The sequence below is a fragment of the Channa argus genome, chromosome 15 (genome assembly GCF_033026475.1).
Source record: "Channa argus isolate prfri chromosome 15, Channa argus male v1.0, whole genome shotgun sequence".
NCBI lineage: Eukaryota > Metazoa > Chordata > Actinopteri > Anabantiformes > Channidae > Channa > Channa argus.
In genome coordinates, this window is record NC_090211.1 from 17622873 (window position 1) to 17647529 (window position 24657).

Genomic DNA, 24657 nt, shown 5'->3' on the forward strand with positions numbered 1-24657 from the left:
ACATTTGATAAAGCTTTTTACAAGTTACAAAAGAAAGACAACGTTTGCAATGTGCGCATGCGTACTGCGGAGCCCTTGACCCCGTTTCTTCTTCGCCTTGCACGCCGGGAATCGGTAGTACTTTCTCGCAAACATGGCGACCCGTGCCCTGCTGCAATGTGTCCGCTCGGTCGCCCGGCCCTCTCTGAGGCTTTGTACCGGCAACCTAGCAGTCAGAGCTGTTGCCGCTCCGGCGCCAGCCTTCTTCCGAGGCCACTGCTTCACCGCAGACAGCCGGAGGACGCGGTTGCTCGGGAACAGCCGGGTGAGTCTGCGGTAACATTGAACCGTCGCGGCCTAGCTTGTGCTGCTGTGACCTACCGACGCCTTTCAAATGCGCCAGGGTGTCCTGCTGCAGTTAGTGCTGGAATATAGACACTTTATTTTACTACGAGCGGAAACCTTTACATGTCTGTTGTCCCGAAACCCAGAAAAAACTCGTAGTGTTATGCTTTATGCGTAGATTACACAGCGGCTAAGCTTGACTGGCTAGCTGATTTAGCTACTTGGCAATGTTGGTGGGTTAATTGACACACACACACTTGTGCCTTTAAAATCCTCTAACCCAAAGACCGAGCGTGCACTGGCAAATCTATCAGTTGACAGACTTGTCTCAATTCCATGTGAAATTAAATTGTGTATCCTAAAAGTACTACTTTTATTGCAGCTGTGGTTTACTTGAGGTTTTTAAATACAGCACCTCCTCACGTGAAAGGCTTCTTCAGTTCCGACACGTATATTCTTTGGAGGCGTTAGGAATTAAGAAGCCTTTCGAAAAGGTGACAGGTGAAACATCTTCCGATTAACCTCAAGCCACTGACTAGCACCTTTTAGGATGACCATGGCCTTGATAACTGAGAATCCGAATCCAGCTGCATTTTTTTTTTCAGTAAACTCTGCTATTGCATCAGTATTTATTATATTACACAGTGATATTTGACTTTTATATTTAATCTTCTAGTGATTGTCACAAACACCCTTTTTATGGAGGTGTTTTATTTCTTGATACTTGATGCTTGTGTTGACACATGTCCTGTCATGTCTGTCATTGATTAGAATCTGTAGCATTAAAAAAAAGAAACATCTTTGGCACAAACATCTTCAGGCTGTCTTGCGAGCTTAATTATCAACATGTTTCCTCTCTGTGCCGTTTCCCCCCTCTTTAGATCTCCTCAGTGGGCATCCTGTGCCGACAGTATGGAGATCTGCCCCCTCTGACCCTAGAGACCATCAAAGAGCGCGTCATGTACGTGCTTAAGCTCTACGACAAGATTAACCCAGAGAAGGTGAGAGTGAGGGCTACGTCTCCTTTTGGCTCAAAGAATTAACGAATATTTGAAGTGAAATTAAAACTGATACATTTCGTAGCTTTTATCACAGCAGCTTTATTTCAGTAATTAAGAAGGAACCTTGTCTCTGTCCCCACATTGCCAAAGGAGTTCTGTCCTCTTTCATTCTGTTAGTTAGTGTACAATCACCTACTGTTTCTGGAATTTTCTCATTTGTTGTGATTCTAGCCCCTGGACCCTTCTCACATGAGTCCCCAAGGTCTTTGCATTAGTAAAAAGTTTTATAGTGTCTAATTCATGCAGCCTGATCCCTTCCCTCATATGACTTTTTTTTTGTGTGAATGAGACCCATAAATTAAGTTTCATATGAACAAACCTTAGAGGTAGAGATGGTGAAAATTCTCTTCTGTAACGTCCTTTGAGTTCTTCATGTATGGCGTATGTGCCAGGTTGTAAAAGTGAAATATTTGAAAATTGTTGCCTCTATGGTAGCAGGTCAGCAGAGTTTGCCGCCTTACATTTGCTAAATATGACTGTACTCTGGCAGTTTGCTGGTTTGTAAACAAGCAGATCTGGCGCAGAACCACTGGAAAACTATTCATGTTTACATATCTTCCCATCTCCATCAAATCTGAACAATTTCAACTACAAACTTTGATTTGTATTTAAGCCGCAGTAACAGGCACAGGTATAAATAAAGTGCATAGACGGGAGGATCGTGTCTGTGTTAACATGATGTAACGCTACATTTCCTATAGTTCTGTTACATTGCACTTTGCCAGTTACCTTGCTATTTGTAATGCCAGTGTAACTTTCTGCTCTGCAGCTGCAGACATCCTCCCACTTCATGAAAGACCTGGGTCTAGACAGCCTGGACCAGGTGGAGATCATCATGGCCATGGAGGATGAGTTTGGTGAGTGGGGGCATTTCAAACTTCTTAATGACTATGTATGTCAGTAGCTGTAGGTCATGGTGTGTCAGGAGTTTAACAGAAATCTTTTGTTTGTCGTTTGTGTTCCTGCAGGCTTTGAGATCCCAGACGCAGAAGCAGAGAAGTTGATGACTCCTGAGGAGATTGTACAATACATCGCAGACAAGAAGGATGTTTATGAATAATCTGTTCTAAAACTCGCTTCACAGGCAAGTTTCTGTGCAAGCTCTTATCGGCCTCATTGTATGCGACTTATTCTTGATTAATTTCTTATTTAAAATGTTTCCTTGCAGAGAGGTTAAACCCAGTGTGATTCCCCAAAGGGACTTCAAACCATTTGCCATTTCCCACTTCAGCTTTTTTGTCCATTGCAGCAGTTGGAATCAGCTGCCACGTCTTGACTGTGACTTAACTGAGTTTGGGCATGAAGCAAAATGTTAAATGAGAATGTTTCAGTTTTTGTTGTAGCTTCACCCTGTTGTTCAAATGTATGATTCCTAAAGAATAGATCAATAAAGACAAGATGTATAGTTGTGTCACAGCTGTGATGTTTGAAGTGTCTCTGTCACATTACCAGTGTTATTTAGCTGTCAGGCAAAATTCAAACTTTTTAATTTGGCTGCCATAATGTTAAGCTTAACCTAATGTTTTTCAGTCCGAGTTATGTCCAGGGAAACAGAAGAAGTGCTGAAATAAGATTTCAAACTACAAAGTTGGCCAGATTGATGTGAAAATTTCATGCAGAAATTAGCTGTTAGATTCAGAACAAGGTCAAATCAGTGAAGGATAGATTTTCTTACCTGCAGTGTTCACTACAGGTAACTGAGGTAATTCCTTGTAATAAGAGTTTTTCTACATTTCTGTTAATTAAGGTAACTCAGATAAAACAGTGGCCTGTGTATTAACTAAGTCAATATTCTGGAATGAAAACATTGTACACTAACTCTTAAACACTTTTGATGAATTATATTTTAATGCAGAAATTGTAGTTTCAAATTACGATACTTAGAATAAATTTTTAATTAGGGGGAAGAAACATGTCTTCTTCCCACATTGAACATCAGCTGTTAATGTTTTTTTCCTTTAAAATGCCCAACTTAAGAAATCAGATGTTACATTCAAAATTAAAATACAAGTGGACACATGTCCTCATAGAACTCCTGTTACTAAAAGGTGGGCACATGTTCAGGGGGTAGAATAGCTTACAGCAGATTCTTACCCAAATTCTCTTAAATTTAAAATTATACAGAATCAATTTACCAATATTTGCAGATTTTTGTCTTCAAGAGTTGCAATTAAATAGAAATGAAAACTCCAGGCAGCAACCACTGAGTCATTGTTAGTCTTTTATTGAGGGTTGTACCCAAGTTATACAGCTTTGTATGCTGGCTGCAGGAGCCAGAGGGTTACAAACAGTAATCAGTATACGAGTACAGCCAACAGAAGACCTACTACCTACTACTCTACACCTTAGTACAGATTCTCTTAAGAGCACTAGAATCCAGAAAAGAGTAAGAGGAGAAAAAAATAAAATTAAAATAAAATACAGAACAAACCAAGCAACAAAAGGAAGTAGATTAAAAAGATTAAATGAAACCAAATAGACAGCATCAGAGGAGACATTCATTATTAGAGCACACTGGAGTTGGTTTTTCTATACCTTGTAATAGCAGGCGACTTCGTTTTTGTCAATTATTATACCCATACAAATAAAGATTGTCCTTCAAAAAGTGCAGTTTCCGCCGAAGTTTAAGATAAAATCCTTTGATGACCCGAGGAAGACGTTTGAAAATAAAAAGATACTTCCTGTTTGTTTCTAAGAGAGGAAGACTTCCTCCCGTTGATTATAGACACTGTACGCTTATATTCTCATATATATTTATATATATATTATAATTTCAACAGTCTCCCAAAGCAATGTGCATAATAGGTTTACAGGTGATCCAACTACACACTGTGGATTGATAGAATCTCTATAAAAAACATTGTAGTTGTGTAAAATTTGCAGTTTCACCGGCCTCACTCTCCTCAGCTCATTGGAGGAGACAAGCTGTGAAAATAAAGACATGGACTTTGCAAATCTTAACCTGTCCTCCTCTCCTGCTACAACTGGCCCGACGGTTGCTAGGTAAAGTTTTTTTTTTTTCTTTTTCAGTTTTTACTATTAGTAGTAGTAGTAGTAGTACGATTCAATGATGGCACAACATGTTATTATTGGGAATCCCATCTCATCTGTGTTTTTAAAAGTTTTTTGGGATTTTTTATTATTTATTCATTTATTTAAAGAAAGCAAAGACCCAAGGTGGACATGGAAGTCTGGGTTCAACACTCCACTGCATAGTCTCTCTGAGCGACACCCTCCCCTTCCCGCTGTAATGTACCCTCCCACTCCCGCCCTAGGTATCCCGCCCGGCCCACCCACCCACATCTTTGTGCTGGTTAGACTAAAGCTTTTCAGGGTTTGTTTGTGTTTATTCATACTAAATGTAAAATGACAAGACAGCAGATTCTCACAGTTTTTGATTTTTTTTCTCTTTTGTTTGTTTTTTTTTTGTTTGTTTTTTTTAATGTATTTTTGTGTCAAAAAAATAGCCTTTTGATCGACAGTAGGAGCTGTTGGGTGTGTGATGAAATAGCATTTGCTCACAGGATAGTTAAGAGAAAAACAAAAAGTCACATTATTTTTCTTATATATTAAAAAGTAGTTGAGTATCACCAGCCAGCTTCCCTCCTCTCCTACCCTCCTTTCATTCCCTCTTTGCTCCCCTCCTCTGGCCCTGTTGGGAAGCTGCTTGGCAGCCCTGGGGATTGTACATTGCTCATGGTGGTTTTCCTCACATCATCCTTTTGCAAATGACTTTTTTTCTTCAAGCTTTTAACATTGTCCAGCTTTTTAAATACACATACACAACAACCGGAGAAAAAAAAAAAAAAAAAAGAAAATCGATCCCTTTCCTTCCCTCATACCCTCCCTCCCTACTCAATTTGGCATGATAATGTGTTTGAACACACACACACACACACACACACACACGCAAAATCTTTACAAGACCAGGCTTTTGAATCTTTCCACAACATACACTTAACAGCAGATTGGACTAAGAGTAATATCAAGCTGGGAACCAATGCAGTAACAACATGAATGAGGTGTTTTACAGACACGACTTGTCTCTTCTCTAACAGCAGTACAGTGCTGCCGCCTCATCTGCTGATCTGGCGCCAATTTTTGTTCCACTAATGGTTAAAGTAAGGATAATAAGGAGAGGAAAACACTTCCCAGATCAGCACGAGGACCGAAGCACTGCCTAAATCAGAATGAATGAAGTTTAAAGTAATTTTATCAATAGTGGAAAGGGAATATAGACTATTTAGAGTTCACTAGCTCCAGACCTCCTGTCAGTTTTGCGTTTTCTCTCCTGTAGTTAAGCTTTGGAGTTAGAAAGAGTTAGAGAGAGAGAACTTATCCTGGAATAGTCAGCAAAGAGGCAAGAGCAACCCCGTGTCCCTGAAAAGCCACGAAGAACCAGCCAAGGAGTGACATCCCCTTGCCTGAGTCACCACGGGCCAGTATGAAGCCTCATTTCAGTCAAGCTCAAGACGCGAGCGTCTACGAGGCAAAAGCCCCAACGAACCAGGTGCGGTCAGAGCAGTAGCTGAATACTTCTGCAAACACCAGCGAGCTATAAGTGGTGGTTCCAGGTTTGAGGCTGATCAGGTGCAGCAGAAGGCAAATAGAGGCGCCAGTCGTCGTCTATACTTTATAAAACCGTTTTCAGCTTACATTCTAGCTTAGGTCAGGCGGCGTGGCAAGGTTGCTGCTCTGACCGGCCCGCCCAGTGTGCAGGGAGAGGGTAAACCTGAGAAAGGAGGACGACACCCCCTCCTTCCCCTCTAGCTCCCTCACTGGGACCAACAAAGCACCATCTTCTCTAATCACCACACACACACACATACACACACACACACACACACACCTGACCCTGTTACAATACTCACAGGCGCAGCTTCTCCTGAAAATCCAAACTACACTGCCGTCATCTGTCTGACTGCCCATCTCAGCTCTGCTCTCTCCGTTCCACACAAGTGCAAAATCCAAGGCTCCTCATTTCAATTTGTCAAATTAAGTAACAAAAGAAAAACAATGACAAACATGTTTCAGATGTCCCACTTGATAACATTTGTTAAGCAAGACAAAAACAAATACAAATAATAGATACATATAGTTTAAGCAAAGAGATCTGGAAATAAGTAAACTAATCTTTTGTAGGATTTCATTATTTGGTAGAGAGCAGTTCAATACTGGCACACACCACTGTCAAGTCTGGCTAATACTTAAGGTTCTGTCTCACTACATATGCTCTGAAGTTGTTAAATATGTACGGCTAAACTTAAAAACACAACTAAAGCCAATGTTTCTAGTACATATGAAATAAAACCTCTATATCTGAGGGGGAAAACACACCCACACGCAACAAGCTTAACAGAACATAATAACATGATGAAGAAACAAAATTAAGGTCCATGGCTTTGCTAATGCTGACTTCTCGTTTATGTATTCGGAAGCTTTTCTTCCCCCAAAAAACAAAAAAAAAAAATAAAAATAAATTGTGCATCATGGTAGTCAAACAATCACTGGTAGCCAGGTAAATCTATTATTCACATGTGTATTTTGTAGACGAACACCACTGGTGGATTTTACATTCACGCATCTCTCACGCACATCCATAACTTCCTCTTTTCCCCTGAAACCCAACCCCTTCTCCTCCAGCGCTACAGAATGTGCCAAACACACACACACAAACACACGCGATTCATCGGGTCAGGAACATCAGATGAATAAACGCTCCCTCCATCCAGAGAGAAAAAAAAAAAAAAAAAAAAAAAAAACAGTACAACAATACAATCATATTCTATTTGTAAACAGGTAGAAGCCACTTGACTTGCTGTTGCATCTTCAGGACACAATTACGATCAAGGCAATGAAATGTGGACGACTTTTGCACTGTTAAAATATTATCTTCAACCAAAACAAGATTTTTAAAGTTATTCTTCTTTCCATTTTTTTTTTTTTCAAAACACCATCTGTGGCAATGATGGCGATTAAAAAAAAAAACGACGAAGAAAAAAAGCAAGTAATATTTGTGTTGTACTTAATGAAACATTTAAAACATTTTGTGAAACACGGGAGGAAAAAAAAAAGATGCCTCTCAGTAGGCCGTGTGAGAGGCTACAGTATGCATAGATACAGATTCGCCTTTCTCTTGGTTTAGAAGTCTGACGAGACAGAATGTTTTCAACTGACAGTCACACATTCACACGATAAACACTCTCTCCTTTTTTTTTTTTTATTTATTTTTTTTTAAATATCAGTGGAGTGGAGGAGTGGAGGAAAAGGAGGAGAGAGGGAGCGTTGGGATTTCTACAGCCCATCCTCCACAACTCCCCCCCCCAACCCCAATTAGGACCCCACCCCCCCAAAAGACAGCATATTGAAAGCAGTGTGTTGAGCTTCTCCAGCTTAAAGCAGTTATTTGGCAGAGGAAAAAAAATACAGACCTATACATAGTTTTCAGTGCTAGAAGTTGGATTTTCCTTTCCTACAAGGAGTAGTAGTTTTTTTTTTTTTTAATTCAACTACAAGGGGGGAAAACTGGCTTGATTTCCTGAGAACCATTGCTGGTTATTTAGCAGACAAAGAGGAATAGTTCAAATAACCAACGCCATGGCCAAAACACTGATCCGAATTCCCAGAGTTACAAAGCATCGTCTTCATCCTCAGTAAGAGTTAAATTTTTTTTTTTTTTTACATTTTCTATTGTTTTATACATTTTTTAATATTTTTAAGTAATTTTAATATTTTTTTCTCCGTTTTTTAAATTTTTTTTTAATATTTTTCCATCTTCTCTTTAAAATGAAGAATGAACACACCTTTCGCCTCCTAAGTCTTGTAAACAAGAGGTTGCAGTGTGGCACCTCCAAAACATTGAAAGCCTATTCTGAAAGTGCTGTTCCCCACCCCACTGCCTACTAGGAAGGCTAATGGGGGGGGGGCCTTGCTAGAAAGACCCGTCCCCTTTATTAGGGCCTGGGGGCTTGCTAGTCCCAGCTGCGGCTACAGTTCTTTGCACTGCAGAGCTCAACGTTCTTTAGTTTTAAAACAAAATTGGTGCAATACTTTTTAATGTCACTTTTACCATCACCAGATAATTCTCCTAAGTCAGCTTTAATTCTTCAACTATCTGTTGATCTTGAACTCCACGACAACGCAGTAAGGTAGGCGTGCCAAGGCAGAGAGGAGCGCACACATACTCATTCACACACAATCTCTCACACACATGGGCATACACACATACGGTAAGGACCTCAATGAGTAAACAGCTACACTGGAAAAACTGGCTGCTCCCTCTATATTGCAGATTATATATATATATATTTTTTTTATATTTATATATATATATATACTGAGAAAAAAAACACATTCAGTGCAAAGTTAAAAAAGCTCATACTCCAACATTGTCAGCAAACAAATGCAAAAAAAAAAAAAATTGGAATTCAAATAAACATGACGAATGAAACAAAATAATATATATAATGAGCTCGATTGAAGCTTTTTTCGGTCTGAAAGAGCACTACCTGGAAGCAAATATCCATCTGTTCACATTATAGAATTGGCCTGCATGATTCAAGTATTCCGACTGATATGTTTTTGGGCTAAAACAAAGTGGACATATGTGCAGAGAGAGAAACGTAACTTGTCTTCCACAGGGGGAGGCCCCGTTTTTTTGAATATCTTGTAAGTGAGAAAGAGTCCAACTAGTGCCATTGTGTTTAGAACTACTTTCCCCCCATTTTCTTCCGCTGATTTTTGATAATTCTTTACTGACCCTTCTGCCAGCTTTTTTGATTACCAGGCGGCTTACATGGAGTCTCCAGCCCCCGTCAGGTGATCTACTGGGAGGAAGGAGCTGATTGGAGATGGGCTGCTGATCCTCCCGGTCTCAGTGCCACTGGGGGTCCCCCACAGGCTGCTGGAATAGTTGGGTCCGCCCCAGAGGGAGGAGCTGTGGAGGTCGCTGCTGCTGTTCCATTGGTTAGGTTCAGGAGCGCGGCTGGGAAAGGGGTGAGACTGATCCATTCTGCTCTGAGAGGAGCCAATAGCCTGCCAGGCAGAGGAGGGAGTGGCCAAAGACTGCCCTTGTGCAAAGAAACGGTTGATTTCCTCCTCGCTGGCAATCTCAGCCAGAATAGTAGTGTTCCCCAAAACACACCTGAAGGGACACGATAGACAAGTGAGCATGTGCTGCCTCAAAACATTGGAATCTACTCAATGGCAACTGGCTTTGCTTAATCCTCTTGAAAACATTTTTTTCCGTTCATCCCAAAGGTTTCTTCAGTTTTTAATGGGATTGGTAGGGAGCCTCAAGTATTTCTTAGTTTAAATAGCTAAGGCTCCCAACCAGTCAGTCAGATGAGATCAGAAAGGTCTTCCAGAGCTTTAAAACGTCTAGCTAAGAGTCATGCACTTCAAGAGTCTGCTACAAAAGCAGCTGAGTGATAGAAACATCATCCACATGCCCATTCGCTTCTTTAAAACCTCCCAAAAATTCTTGGTGGACACACGAGCTCCCGCGGATCGTATGGATATTTTAGTGGTGGCGGTGGTGCATGTGCTGTTATCCACAGTACAGTTCTATATGTATTGCCGTTTTTTCTTGAAGTGCAAATCCATTTTTCAAATACTTAAGTGCTCAGCTACAGACGATTTATTTGGGACTACATTCATTTGGTACTACATTAAAACAATTCTGAAGTAATATTTGTCATCTTCCAGTTCTAAATCAAGTTACAAGTTTACATACTATAGAGATTAGGTATGACGTGCTTTACAAGAGTGGTCATGATTAAACTGAAAGATAACTAATTCAATACAGGGCTGGAATAGATTTTAAAGTGTGTGTCCTTACATGTGCAGGCTCTTCTGGGCCTTGGCGGCCTCATCCTTGGTGCTGTAGCATACCACAGCGTTGCCATGTGGCAGGTTGAGGTGGAATGTGATCAGAGGGCCGTGCTGCATGCACAGGGTCCTCAGGGTAGAGCCGTCAATCTGCAAGATACATGGACCAAATCATGTAAACTACAATTGTGTTTTATATGTATTTTGTAGGCCTGATATTAGGCTTTTTTCTTCTACACAATAATGTTCTATCATGTGTTATAATTTTGTAGTTTTAAACTTAAAAAAAATTACATAGAGATTCACTTCAACTGCTGAGAATTATAATGTACAAAAATCTCCACGTCTTCAACTACAAAACAGACACAACACTTCATATACAGTCAAGATATTTGTTCTAACCAAAGACACACACACACGTACCTGAGGTGTGAGATTTTTCAGAACAAGCCATTGGGTTCTCCCTGAGCTGCTGCTGTCACCCCAACTGGAACCTGCCATTATACACACAGTGAAATCGCAATCAAATATATGCTGAGAACAAGTGAAAAGGAACGTGTCCGTTAATCTGAAATCAATGGCACTGCAGGTACTCTTGCAAATGTATATGTGTCTCTCTTGCTCTGCTCTCACCAGGTGTGTATCTGGACTCAGAGGAGCCCCATCCCCCCAACCTCAAAGCAGAGCTATCCCAGCCAGAGGAGGCAGGGCTGGGCTTCTGGCTGGTGAGGCCGGGTGGTGGTCTGGAGGGGGCTGCCACAGACAGTGCCTTCGGAGGCAGGGGGACTTTCCACAGCTCATGGGCCAGGGAGGAGTTTGACACAGAACCGCCACCGGGAGACCACTTTGACTCACTGGGTCTGGCTACAAGGGCAGGAGAGTAGAGATTAAAATTGTTGCACTTTAACAGATGTGATGTCTGTCTTTTTATTTATTTTTTTTACTTTCTTGTCAAAAATGTTTGTCATTCTATTGCCAACGTCTTAAATCCCTCTCTGCTGTAAGACAGGTGCATATAACTAATGATATCTGCAGTTTCTAAGTTTCTTATTTTTAACAGGCTTTAGACTCTACTTACAAATCTATGAATTCGTATTTACATTTTCTCAACTGTGGCCACCCAACAGCCTCAACATTTCTACTTTTCTTTGTCTGAAGTTCTTTAAGATGGTTTAGCTTGGAAGCGAAAGGGCAGGGGGACAAGATGCTAAAGCACAAAGAGAAAGCATACCTGAAGTGCTTTGTGCTGTACTGGTGAGGGAACCGCTGTGGCTGGAGGCACGAATGGATGACCAGGCACTATTAGAAGGCATCGTGGTGTTCAGTGATGAGGATGGCCCTGAGAAGAACAAAGAAGGGTTTAGCATTTTTTTAAATTACAGATCGCGAACAATAAAAAGATACAAAATCAACAAAATCTCAAATCATAATGAGCGTTTATTGGCAAAGAATCACTACAGATCTAAATGGTAGCAAAATAATGCTCAACACCTGTGGCTACAGCCGAATAAGATACGAAGAGCAGCATAAAATGTCAATAAATGGCTAAGAAACAGCCACACACCAGCGAGTCACAAAGCCCTTTTTCTTTCCACTTTTGTGGCACATGGTCAGGGCCAGCACCCTGAACATTGATGTGCATTTACTTGAGCTGTTAAATTTCAGAAGCCCATGCTCATAAAAATGCAGCCCAATAACAATACGGGAAGATGCTTCTTACGCTGTTGTCAAAAACTGACACCAAATGAACAGAATGAAATTATGCTTTGGTTTGTGTTCGATTGTAGGTGTACAACCTACCGTTGTTCCTGTCCCTGAGGTGGTCTGTGTCACGGACGGTGTTGATGGAGAGGTTATTGATGACACTGCCGGGGGTCACATAGGGGTCGGTCTCAGGGTCAATGTTGGGGTAACCTTTCCAAGGCTCCCCGGGCCGGAACTCTACAGACACAAATGCAAAGTGATAAGCAGATTTCAAAACAAACCGTTTTCGTGTATTTGTGTGCTAAAGTACACAAACCTGGGGGCCAGGTGACAGTGTTTCCATGGGTTGGGGGGGAGTTGGCACGGGGCGGCCAGCCATCGCCCACCGAGCCCATTGATTGGCCGGGAGGACTCAGGGGAGAAGGGCCAGGAGACAGGAAGTCATAGAAGGAAGAGTCCTCCAGACGCAGCCCAGACGACATAGCACCTGTAGGACAAACACACACAGACTTAAGCATAAACCACAAAACAAAACTTGCTTGGTTATACTACTGGAACATATTGAGGCACAAAAACAAGGATAAAATAATCACAGCTAGTCAGAGCTTCTCTCACCAACAGTCTAATGCAACAGTCCTGCAATAAATCCTACCTTCATAAAGGCTACAAGTTTTTGCTCAAATTGTTTGGGAGAAGTCTATAACACTGAGAACTCAACTATTGTTTTAAACAGGTCCTTTTTGTGGTCTCTTTGCCTGGTTAACACACTTTGGACTTTAAGAAAACCATTTTGGGCTCAACTCTTACCCCGGACTACATATTCAACTTTATTCAGCCACTCTGATTTTAGTGGTGCGACTTGTCAGCAGGTCAGTTTGATGATACATTATGTAGAGGTGCAAGCACATTATTCTGTACCAGGTTTGCTGTTCTGCTCCAGAGACTCAGTAGCCCAAAGTTTTTTCAGTCTGGATTGGGGTGGCTCTTTGTAGCTCACACCTCCGCCACCACTACCAACAACACCACCACCAACACCCATGTCCAGGGGTACATTCAGGTTAGAGTTCAAGCCTGATGAAAAGAAGGAGGGGAAGAAAGGAAAAAAGAAAGAACTTTAGTTCCTCTCCATTTAAGGAGGATTACAACAAAATCTGACAAACAGGGGTTATACAATTATACTTTTACATATCATTATATATATATATGTTATACAAAACAATATCTACGCCTACATGTGGGGGGGGCGGGGTACACTTTAATACATGACTGATAATAGCCAACATACTTAAAGGGAAGTTGCTGAAGGATCCCAGAGACGCAGCATCCTTCTGCATCTCAGCGGTATTGTGTGACAAGTAGTTATCCAAGTACGGCTTGAGTGGTGAGGACTGTTTCAGCAGGGAGGGGTCCAGTTGCCGTGGATGCTGCATCATTGATGGAGAAGATCCAATAGGACGAGTCTACAGACAGAATTTGGGAAGTTGGATAAGTCAACCAATGAGAGACACCCCTTCAAAATAATTGTATTTCGGATGTAAAGAAGCAGAAATCAGGGAGACTCAATGTTGCACCCCACAACACACAGACACACACACCTGTTCACTCTGTCGTCCCACAGGCATGGCCCTCTGGCTCTGAGCCTTCTGCTGTTGCTGCTGGAGGAGAAGACGCTGCAGACACACGTGGCATAAGGAAAAGAAAAAGGGTGGGGGGGGGGTAAATATAAATTTTCTTTCCATCTCACAGAAACAAGCATTTTCCACAAAGAATAAAAGTGTCGAAATACGGATGGTTCAAAACCTATCAACGTAAAAACTTATTTTATTGAGAAGTGAAATATCCTTATTTACATGCTTAGTGTATCTTTCTATCACTCTACCTGTAACTGGTTGATCTGGTTGAGCTGTGACAGATGACTAAGCTGTGAGAGTTGGTTGAGCATTGCCACCTGCTGAGCGCCAAACAGAGGGTTCAGACCTCCATTACCTCCTGGGTACTTAAGCAGGGATGGTGGGACCTGAGCATAGAGAAGATTCTGGTTTGAGTTTATCTGATAGCATTCAAGTTTTTTTTTTTTTTTTTTAATTGCATGTAACAACGCAAATAAAATCCCCACTCTTTTAAAAGCTATTGGTGCTTTAAAAATGAGGGAAAAAAGAGGCACGTTCCAGACTTGTTAAACTTTGTGGCCCGAACAACAATGAGGTGGCATATCATGTTTTTGTGTGTTAGCTACCTGAGTGGGCAGGATGGGTTGAGGCACTTGGTTACGAAGGCTGGGATGAGGGGGGGGCTGGGACTGGGGACCACCTCGGCCCTGTGCTACGCTGTTGCCACCCAACATAGGGTTTACATTCTGAGCAGGAGAAACATCACACACACACTTTTAGTGATCAAACAATGTAAAACAAGGAAGAAGTGTTCGCCAATCTCTTCAGGACCCTCTGCCAGTGATTTTGTGACAACAAGCTGTTACAAGTGCAATCAAAAGAAATGTATTAATGTGGATTGGCATACAACATCTCAAACGTTGACCTGCTAGAACACATGCATGTAATAGTCAACATTTAATTTCTCAACATTCGCATTATGTTTTTTTTGGGTCTTCATCTGAAAAATTTGGCAGAACACGGACACAGGCTCCGGTTCTTAAAGACCACATCCTCTTCATCCTTCGTCACTCACCTGCCGAGCAGCCCCAGGACTAGTGAGGGCAGGAGATGGCCCAGAGTCGAGACAGGGGATAGGTTGAGCAGAATTGGAAGGGGAAAAGCTCATGCTTTGATTGGAGGAGAGTTCATCAGAAGCTGGATTATCATAAGCAGAGGGAGAAACAGACAGCTGCAGAAGCAACGCCAGGTGCACAGCAGATGGACGGCAAGCAGAGAGGAACAGGAAGCGCATCGGCAGCCAGACAAGTGCAGAGAGGGAAGGAGAAAAGAAGGAAAATAGTTAATTTTGCAGAAGAATTGGGGTAAAAGAGAGGGAAAGAGAAAGTAATGTGAGGACAGAGGTCACAAGGGTCGTGAAGGAGTATAAGGAGTCACTTTGGATGAGTATGACAAAGGTAAGCAATAGAGAGGAAGAGAGCAAAGTAGAGGGTGGCAGCAGAGGATGGGAATGAGAAACATAAAAACAAGCCAAAGAAAGCAGCAAAGCCAAACCAACACACTGCAGCTTTGTACAGGCATATGAAAATAAATCATTCCTGCATAATTACAAAGCCCTCCCAAAAGAATTTCTTAGAATACAGACGTATGTGTGCTGGATTTGTGTCATTTGTTTCTGTGTCTGATTATATACAGAATCGTTGGTTTGTAGTGATGATATGAAAAAATGGTGCAAATTTGCAAACACAAACAGCCAAATAAAACACCACTTCATAGAGCTACATATCAAATGCAGTATGTCAGAACCACCACTGGGGGGCACAATGGGGCTGAGAGAGAGCACTTCCCAGAGTCTATTTCATATTTCAACCACCAATATCAGAGATACTGACTAACCCTCTATCATGTATCTGTTACCTATAGTGTACTCCAGAACATACCTTTTCATAGTAAGGATTGCGATCCATAACAGACTCTTTGTGGAGCTGGTGCCGAGAACCGGGGTTCTTCCCCATTACTCCACTGAAGTCTCCCATACCGCCCATGTCCATACGCTTGTCCTGCACCATCCCTCCTCCTGTCTTCATGGAATCATCAGGAGAGTCTCTCTGTAAGTGGCAAAAACAAAAAGGGCAATAAGATTATAGTGAGAGAAAATGAGGAGTACCCTCGTGCAGAAAGATTTATGTAGCTGAAAAAGCAAATGTTCACGTGGACATGAAATTAAGTCTTTTACAGTATATGTGGCCAATCAGGGAGTTGCCATGGTAACTACAACATGCTTTTTTTCACAATAAACCTATCAGAGGATTCATGTAGTTTAAAACATTGCTGCCATTTAAATATGCAGAAAGTGAAAAAGCCAAATAAAATGCTATGGGAAGTAGCACTCACAGGGAAGTTCATACTGTTGAACTGGTTGATGAAAGGTTTCATCCAGGGTTCATCCTGCTTGTTGACTGGTTTGTTGATCTGAAACAGCAGACAAATTGTTTTATAAAAATGTAGCTGGCTGAAACACATGCCAACTGTCAAAAACACAAGCAGTAACAAAATTAAAATAAAAAATCCAACCATTAACACATAAGTGCAAAGCAAATATAAACAAACCTTATTTGAGCCTTTATGCTTGTAGTTCCAGGTGTTTTGGTCATGGGACCTGTTGTCCTGTTGACTGTTGCTCCACATGCCGATCTCCACCTCTTCTTCCTGGTCCCAGCTATTGCCCATGGACACCTCATCACCACACCACGTCTCCATGGTCTTGGGACCTGGACCTATCAAATACGAAAGGAATAAAAAAATGAATTCCGCATACTGACCACAAAGAAAGTACCTCTATTCTCTACATTAGGGTTCACAGACAGTAAGGACGACTACTAATTTTTACCTTTACATTTCAAAAGCAATATTCAAGTTTATGTGAGCACCTACCAGACTTGTGCTGGCCATCCCATCGAGAGCCAGAATCTCCACTGTCCCTGCTGAGTTCGTTCCAGCTGGAGCTGCTGTCCATAGGCTTTCCCCATGCAGACGTCCCATTGTCTACAGTCACAGGTGGAGCAGGTGCTGGCTCCCCCCATGCTGAGGACTCCTTCTGTTGGGGGTATGGCTCACCCCAGCCTGTAGAGGGAAAAAAAATGTGACCAAGGATAAAACTTGTTTACTTATACCTACAGGCTAAATTTTAGCAGGATTTGTTAGCAACCGTGTATATACAGTATTTGCTTAAATGTTTCTTATTACGATAAAACCTATAATCCTTTACTTTAAGGTTATAATTTCAAAACCGTATTAGTTAAACATAATTATACAGCTACATTATTTCAGACATGTGAGACTTCTCTTTCCTCTATGAGAACAGGTGCATCAGGCACTTGGCAAGAGCTGGAAAGAGGTTTGCATCATGTGTAGAGTATTTATTTGCTCACATTTTTATATTAAAATGTCTGAGGTTCTTTGCTCTTCTCTGCTGAAATCAGAGCTTTGGGAGAGAACCCTGCTCATGTCTACAGGGAACCCCGTTTCAACTTGCTTATGTAGGTGTTTACTTTAGCTCTTTGGGTGCGTAGATGTGCACACAGACAGTTTCTCAGCGAGTGTACGTATGACTTCAGATGGCTCCAGTTACAGCTGACCATCCAGACCTGCTACTTTCTCCCTTCAACAGGCATTCAGGGAGATGCCAGGGATACCTCCCCATGAAAAATAGGACAGATCATGAGTTGGCCTTGGGCTCCAGTGTCCCCCATGTGACTGGGCATGCTCGCATACAAGTACATGCAAATAATGTCACCAAAAAAAAAACAAAAAAAAAAAAACACACAGACACAGCTAAAAAGACAGCGAGGTAGACATAAATGGAAACATACATAAATGTTTCAAGGCAGTGGAGATTTGCTACAATTACAAAAACAGAGGTGAATATACATCTATATATTATGCATATACACCAATCTGTAACCTTGAGATATAGCTCTGCCTACCAATGTGCATCAGCTGATCAAAAAAGAAACTTAGATGAATAATCCAATAATCTGTGTGTAGTAAATGTGTTAATTTATCAAATTGTTTGAATATAAAGATATATAATGACCTACTTTCACAACTATCTCTCAGTATACAGTATAAAGTTGTGTGTTAAAAAAACAAAACAGAATACAACAAGAGGTCTAAAAACCTACACAATCATTATTTTCTAAATACAGTAACTGACAAGTTCACCAGCGTCATTGTTTAGTTGATCCAGTTACCTTACAAGACCAGCAACCCTGAATAACCCCAACAACCCTCCCCTTCTCAGCCCACTTCTGCAGAATGGCTACCTTCCTAGTTTTAGTTTTCATACACTGGAACCATTCCTATTACCAAGTCACCAGATCTCCTCCTCTACCACTCATGGACTCTCTCTCAAACCCAACAAAGCCTGTGTTTCTACAGAAAGCAGCATGGGTGGGTGCAAATGAAAAGGGGGAGGGAAAAAAAAGGCAAATGAGAGAAGAGAAAAATCGATGCTCTTAGCATTCCAAAGGGATGACTCAACCTGCTTTACAAAAAGCTCCCAACATAGGCAACACTTCAGGGAGATGGGAGTGAATGCCCGTGTTTGTTTTCTCTCCATGCTTCTGTGCAAACTCAGTATATATTTCTGTGTGCATTTACACTTCTGGTGTTTGTATCTCAATCTTAATAATAGCACTATCATTTCTAAATCATTTCAGCCATTTCAAAAAAAAAAAAAAAATAAAAATAAAAAAAAAATAAAAAAAGATAGTATGGTCGGATTACAGAATGCACAGGAAGGCTTGCATTTACACATTCACACATCCAAGCATTTCTAATGTGTCTCTCAAACTAAAGCACCTTGAAGCAAACCCAACATTTAAGTTAATCTGCTAACTAACCCAGAGTCCATTTCTACATTGGGCTAATTCGTTTCTAAAAGCCTTTTTTATTACAGTCAAACCTGTGTTAAACACTTTGGCTGTTGAAAGTGGTGACTTTAAATTTAGTTTATTAAAAACTAACTTATGCTTACAATACATGAAATGTTATAGACCTTAGTAAAGACATTAACTATTACTTGCTGAACTGTACTATTGCCATATTGTCACTTATGTTATTAAATCAAGAAATATTTGTTTAATATTATATAGTTTTAAGTTCATATCACGTAGCCCTGATTCCAACTCACCAGAACTGCAGCTTTTTTCTTTGGCAGGAGGCTGCATAGGTTGAGGGGGATGCACCACGCTGTGTGCGGAGTGGGACTGGGAGGATGGGCCCATGTTATCCTGGTCTGATTGACCAGTTCTATTCCACATGTTTACAGTTCCACTACTGTATTTGCCTGGGGGGAGGGTATAATTAACAGTGAACACATCATTGAGGTAAAATCATGTGCAAGTCTTTTACAGCTTTGGTAACAGTGTCAAATGCTTACCAGGATCTCCCCAAGCTGCAGTTCCATCATCGATCTCCATCCTTCGCCGTATTGACTCTGGAGAAGGCTCCTCCCACCCTGATGCTACTTCTTCCTTCTGACCTACTGTGGGGATGGGTCCTCCATGCCAACCTGAGGGAAACAATACATAAGATTCAAAGTGATTCATCAATTTGATGTCCTCCACCTTAAATGTGTTGCTACTTAGTGTTAGCCCTCCTGTTAACAGCTAGAGTTTTGTTTTGGACATGCACACACACACACACACACACACAAAAAAAGAATACTTGTTAAAAATGTAGCGGGATGAATCATTTAAAATCTACCTGTGGGCTTGTTCGAGCCTTGATTGGTTCTGGGCATGTTAGTTTCAGGACCTTTTCCCCACTCGTTAGAGGACTTGGAATTCCCCTCGCCCCAATTCTGGGCTCCATAGCTGTTCTTCATTGGCTCACCCCAGGCCTGGCTGCTACTCTGAGTATTGGGCTTCTGGACTGAGTCAGCCCAGTTGGGACCTGGGTTTGGAGTGCTCTGGTCTGGAGTATTTGATCCTCCACTCCCTATCCAAGTGTTGTTGCTGCTGCTGGTGTTGGCCCGGCTTGGCTCGCTCCAATATCCAGAGCCGGACCGGTCACTGTCGCTTTCCCAGCCCGCAGAGCCTGTGTTTTTCGTGGGCTCCCCCCAGTGATTGTTGGTTCCTCCTCTGGCACTGTCTCCACCACTACCCCATCCTTCATTTGTATTTCCACTACTAGAACCCCAGCCCTGCTGTGGTTTTGGGGCATTCGTCCAGGTATTGGATCTAAACAAAAATATATTAAAATATATATTTTTATATCAAAGTAGGGAAAATGGACAGTAGAAAAGGTTAGGGCTCAATACACAAAACATGAATTACCTGTCATCTTTGTTAATGTTGTTCCTGGTGTTGTTGCATCCTTTGTAGCTGGATCCATCGCCCCAGCCACTTTGCCCACCTCCTCCACTCACTGGGACTTTGTTTTCCCAACCAGAAGTGTGTCTCTGCTCTCCCCAGCCAGAACCTTCCGTGTCAGGGCCTGAGCTTCCTGGCCCACTGCCCCAACCTGCAAATACATGAACGGAGATAATTGTATTACTTAACTGTTGTATTCTGTGCTCTAGCCTGGAGTATTTGGTGCTCCATTCCGATTTTAAACATGAATCTTTTCCTACCTCCAGATGTTTGGGAGGGAGCTGCCTGTGTTGCTGTGCCCCAACCAGAGGTTCCACTGCTGTGCTTTCTTTCATCTCCTCTGGAACCCTGATGCTGATTCTTAGCAGGAGAATTGACATCCCAGGCGGTGTTCTGCCTTACTGGGGTCTGTCCCCATCCAGTGTTAGACAGCACTCTTGGGTCCACATCTGCTCGGCCAAGAGCTGATATTATAGATCCAGAATGTGTGCCTTTTCTCCGGTTTGCCCCTTTGGGTTGGCTGTTGTCTCTGTCGGAGCTGGATCGACCTCCAGAACTCTCTCCACTTCCCTCGCTTCCTCCGGAGCGGCCCCAGCCTCCAGTAATGGCACCTAAGCCATGGCTTCCACCACCTCCTCCTCCACCAATCCCCATGGCGTCATCCTCCAAGCTCTTCCAGCCATTGTTGGCAGAGCTTCCTTTATGAATTCCAGCATCTGAATGGTTGTTACCAGGAGTTCCTGACCCCCATTCTCCATTCAACATTTTGTTTGATGTAGAGGAGGATGATGAGGAAGATGACGCACCGCTTCCCCAGGAGCGGGGTACCCCTGCTGGAGGGCCCATCATAGTTTGGTTCCCATTTCCTGGTGTTTGGCCTGCAGAGCCTGATATTTGATTGGAGCTGACACCCCAGGACAAGTTGCTCTGAGGTTGGTTTGGGTTATTGGCAGGCCCCTGGTCCCAGCATGGGGACCCAGTGTTATTGTGGTTATTATTACTTTTGTAAGCAGCAGTAGAGGAGATTTGGGGGTTCCCAGCCTGCATTAAGGCAGGGTTTTGGGAGTTCACAGTGTCTGCATCTGGGGGGCCCTTGTCTCCAGGGTAGGTAGTTGCACCCCAAGGCGTACCGAAGGCCCCAGGACCCCCTAGATCTCCTTGGGGAGGCTGGGGGGTAGAAGAGGGGTTTCCATTGGCCAGGGGACCCCCATTCCCTGCTCCAATGGAGCCCCAGGAACAATCCCCGCTGACTTGTGATGAGGCGGTAGAGTTTGGTGGACTAGAGGTCATTGTGGCGTTAGTAGTAGTAGTAGTATTCATCATAATAGTGTTATTTGGTCCATTGGATTCAGTGTTAAGGTTGGTAGACTGCAGGCCACCATTTCCACTGTTGCTGCTTCCTAACACCTTGCTGCTTGCTGTACCATTATTCACCTCAGTGTCTTCCATTATACTGCTGTTGTCTGGAGCTGCCATGCCACCCCAGCCCAACAAGGGGCCCTGTTGGGGAGCTATACCAAGTTTGGAACTCATCCCTATAGCCTGTGGAGGCCGTGGGCCCTGGGAAACTGAGCTTGGGGTTGGATTCTGTGGCCAGGCACCGTGGTTGGCATTTGGGTTCAAAGTGTTTGGGTTTAACCCTCCATTGATGCAGGGGGTGCTTCCACCTGTGGTGGTTATGTTGCTGCCTGATTGCATGCCCCATACACCACTGTTATTGACAAGCTTGCTGTTGTGGTTCCCAATGTTATTGCTGCCAATACTGCTGGACCCAGCTACAGAGTAGTGGGAAGGCCCGGTGCCATTATTTCCATTATTTGCACCGCTGATGGTTCCCATCCCTCCACCGATAACCTGACGACCATTGCCGTTGCCGTCACCATTCACAGAAATGCCAACCATCATGGCAGAAGTCAAAGATGAGGAGGGAGAAGAAGCTGTAGAAGACACAGAGGAAGAAGCATTTGCTGACATCATCATCACTGTTGTCACAGCAACAGCGGAAAGGTTTTTCTCTGAGCCAATCGAGGAGCTAGAGTCTGCGTCCATGCATTCTGATGCTAGCTCAGGGTCTGATCCTGACCCACAGCCAGAAGAGGAAGAAGATGAGCAAGAGAATGACGAGGAGGAGGGAGGCCAGACAGAAGAGTTGGCTGAAGAAGAATTGTTGGGTTTGTCAGCGCTTCCGTCGACTAGAACTTTGCCCCAGTTGCTGTCACTGCTGCAGGGAGAGCCAGAGGACCAGGGGGAAGACTCATACTGCGAGTCCAAGCCAGGATGCTCCAGACCTGGAAAAAATTAGCGAGGACAGAGCAGATCATATCGTTAGATTGAAGATTTTTTTAAAATGAATTTAGAAAAAAAAAAAAGTTTCAAAAACCAAAAAAACAAAAAGCTTTGATGTGCCAATGTATCCCTTGTAAACTACTTAAACCACAAATAAAAATGTGTGGGTTTAAATCCCTCATTCAGCTTTGACATTTTTCTTCAACCCCCACCTCCCCTTTAACTGCCCAACTGTTCTTGATGTGATCCGTGCCAGTCCTGAGCCTGGACACAGCTGCCACCATTTTGTCACCACAGCAGGACCCAAAAGCATTGCCAAGACTATAAACTATGATTCAGGGAGGCAGAGGATGACCGTCAGCAGCAGAAGCGAGATGGAGGAGCATAAGGGAGATGGCAAATGAGTGTGAAAAAGGAAGCTAGGTTGGAGGGACTGAGCAGAGGAGATTACAAGCCAGGCAGTACATGGTTGTGACTCAATATTTGTGTGGTTTAAACCTAGATATAACACTAACATGCAATATGGGATTGTTCTTAAATTAAAGGAGTTTTAATAACAATGTAACACAGAGGGAAGGGAAGCAGTTGAAGGTTAAGTCAACAAAATATTTGTTAAAAAAATTATTTTGACAGTTTTTTTCCACAAGGTTTTAAATCTTTCAAGTTAGAACAGATTGTAAAAGACAGAGTTATATCAAACGTCTATAAAATATCATCTACATTTCCATCTTAAGACCAAAAAATTAACTCTTAGTTAATGATGACAAATTCTATAGAGGAACTGTGCAGTTTAGCAATTTGTTTTTAAGTTTGTGGACAAAAATGAGAAACAGTGTTAGAGCTTTTCCCTTACAGGTGCAGCTGTCCAAGGAATGAGAAAAGTCACCTTTAATTTGATAGTTTAAACTTGTTCAATTGGTTGCCCATCTTTGGGCCTCTCTCACTACGAGGGTGTCTCACTTTAAAAGCCTTTCACATAAAGTGGCTGCCAGTACCCTGTGCCGCTTATTGCGTTTTGCTTGCCAAGTCTCCTTTTGCTTCCTTTCACACCCACTTTCTCACAGTTCAGACTGTGCCCACCTAGTCTGACATACACAAAACAGCAAGCCAAAGTAAGACACTGGGAGGAAGACTGAAACACAGAGGATCTGGGAAGAAAGAAGATCATGTGTAGTCACCTGTTTGATTAGGGGAGTGGCTGACGGAATCCCGAATGGGAGCCATGCCTGGAAACAAAGAGGAAAGACTGTCAAACAGGAGTTAGAGATAGAAAAATAACAGTTTGGAAATGTTAGAAACAGGTGCAATAGATCTTTCAATGTGAATTGAGCACACAGAATAGTCAGAGGGGTTCACAGTGAGAGGGGGCTTGCAAGAAGAAGAGTATTAGTAGACAGAGTGCTGGTAATTTGTTTACAGATGGTTATCCAATTTATAAAATAAAGGGAGCGCTGGGAAAAATTCAACTCAGGGTCTAAGCCGAATTTTATAATACTTACACCCACCACTTTGAGTTAAATAGCTTGCTTTCTGACTATATTTGTTCCAACTATATTAGAAAGAAAAATAGTCAGAAAATGTGAGTAAGAACACACCCCCATTTTAACATTTACTGATGTATAAACTTTATCCAAAAGTGTGATCTTTGGCAGACCACATGCTTGCGTAGGCTTATGTCTCTGTGCAACTGAGGATATAATCCAAATTGCATCCAATTTTATGTAGGTTTTAACCACTGACATTCACTTGTTCACTTTTTCTTTCTTCCAAAGTTTACCTGTGAGTGCGTTTCTTGGCTGAGGCTCCTGGCTGGACAGGAGGACGTCTCCAAATTGAGTAGCAAATAAGTGACCTCTGGTTCCCACGTCGACAAAAAAGAGGTGAAAGATCAAAACTTGGAGGGCACAGCCTCAAGGGCCAAAGGTGAATAGGCAGGGCTTATCAGAGCGGGCAACAGGTTGATCAGGCCCCCTTGGCATCGCTGAGAGCTGTGTTTGTGTTTGTGTGTGTGTGTGTGTGTGTGGGGATGTGGGGAAGGGGTTGGGGGTGTATATAGGTGTTTGTGTGGGGAGGGGGGACGTGGTTTAGATTTAGGACTCTGGCTTGACTTGGTATTCTCTGGCACTGAAAATAGAGCAAGACAGAAAAGAAAGTTTGTTAGTTTAACATTATAAATAATTTCACATGCAATTATCAGTTTGTGAATCACTCCATCGCATGCACCAACATTTTTTGAAGAGGGCTAAAGTCTCCACTGTCAACAATCTTTACCACCATCACAATACAAAAAAATAAAAAATAAATATTGGTTATGGTCTCTATGTAGCAACATCCTGGCTCTGATAGCCTTTATGTATAGTCATAAACATAAACAGTGTTTACATGCACTCAAGTAACCAGGTTACAGTTGGCTTTCTGGGAAACCCAGATTTCTTAAGTGTCACGTAAGCTGGAAAGCTGGCTTCG

At 42.4% G+C, this 24657-nt stretch overlaps 2 protein-coding genes across 7 annotated transcripts in view; one reads left to right on the forward strand and one right to left on the reverse strand.

Moving 5' to 3' along the window:
* Positions 1 to 90: 90 nt before the first annotated feature.
* On the forward strand, positions 91 to 2801 carry ndufab1b (NADH:ubiquinone oxidoreductase subunit AB1b). Of its 2 annotated transcripts, XM_067476159.1 has the most exons (5): positions 91 to 304; positions 1206 to 1325; positions 2155 to 2242; positions 2354 to 2473; positions 2558 to 2801. In XM_067476159.1, exons 1-4 carry the CDS (start codon positions 134 to 136, stop codon positions 2443 to 2445), a joined length of 471 nt encoding a protein of 156 aa, XP_067332260.1. In that variant the 5' UTR covers positions 91 to 133; the 3' UTR covers positions 2446 to 2473; positions 2558 to 2801. The 2 variants fall into 2 exon arrangements, with proteins under 2 accessions (XP_067332260.1, XP_067332259.1); XM_067476158.1 differs by having other exon boundaries at positions 2354 to 2801.
* A 792-nt stretch (positions 2802 to 3593) lies between these two features.
* The window catches only part of LOC137099391 (trinucleotide repeat-containing gene 6A protein-like), a 36193-nt gene continuing 15129 nt past the window's right edge, over positions 3594 to 24657 (reverse strand). For 3 of the 5 annotated variants that reach the window (XM_067476154.1, XM_067476152.1, XM_067476153.1), the window contains 24 exons: positions 23969 to 24315; positions 23370 to 23417; positions 20166 to 22193; positions 19870 to 20056; positions 19298 to 19773; positions 18972 to 19103; positions 18723 to 18878; positions 16463 to 16651; positions 16139 to 16305; positions 15923 to 16000; positions 15469 to 15636; positions 14604 to 14759; positions 14155 to 14274; positions 13798 to 13935; positions 13514 to 13588; positions 13204 to 13378; positions 12837 to 12989; positions 12235 to 12405; positions 12015 to 12155; positions 11446 to 11553; positions 10848 to 11078; positions 10638 to 10708; positions 10225 to 10364; positions 3594 to 9528 (listed from right to left, as the gene is read on the reverse strand). In XM_067476154.1, coding sequence (XP_067332255.1) covers positions 9177 to 9528; positions 10225 to 10364; positions 10638 to 10708; positions 10848 to 11078; positions 11446 to 11553; positions 12015 to 12155; positions 12235 to 12405; positions 12837 to 12989; positions 13204 to 13378; positions 13514 to 13588; positions 13798 to 13935; positions 14155 to 14274; positions 14604 to 14759; positions 15469 to 15636; positions 15923 to 16000; positions 16139 to 16305; positions 16463 to 16651; positions 18723 to 18878; positions 18972 to 19103; positions 19298 to 19773; positions 19870 to 20056; positions 20166 to 22193; positions 23370 to 23415 — 5658 coding nt within the window. In that variant the 5' untranslated portion in view covers positions 23416 to 23417; positions 23969 to 24315 and the 3' untranslated portion in view covers positions 3594 to 9176. The remainder of the gene's footprint in view (positions 9529 to 10224; positions 10365 to 10637; positions 10709 to 10847; positions 11079 to 11445; positions 11554 to 12014; positions 12156 to 12234; positions 12406 to 12836; positions 12990 to 13203; positions 13379 to 13513; positions 13589 to 13797; positions 13936 to 14154; positions 14275 to 14603; positions 14760 to 15468; positions 15637 to 15922; positions 16001 to 16138; positions 16306 to 16462; positions 16652 to 18722; positions 18879 to 18971; positions 19104 to 19297; positions 19774 to 19869; positions 20057 to 20165; positions 22194 to 23369; positions 23418 to 23968; positions 24316 to 24657) is intronic. The other 2 variants (XM_067476156.1, XM_067476155.1) reach the window with 2 other exon arrangements.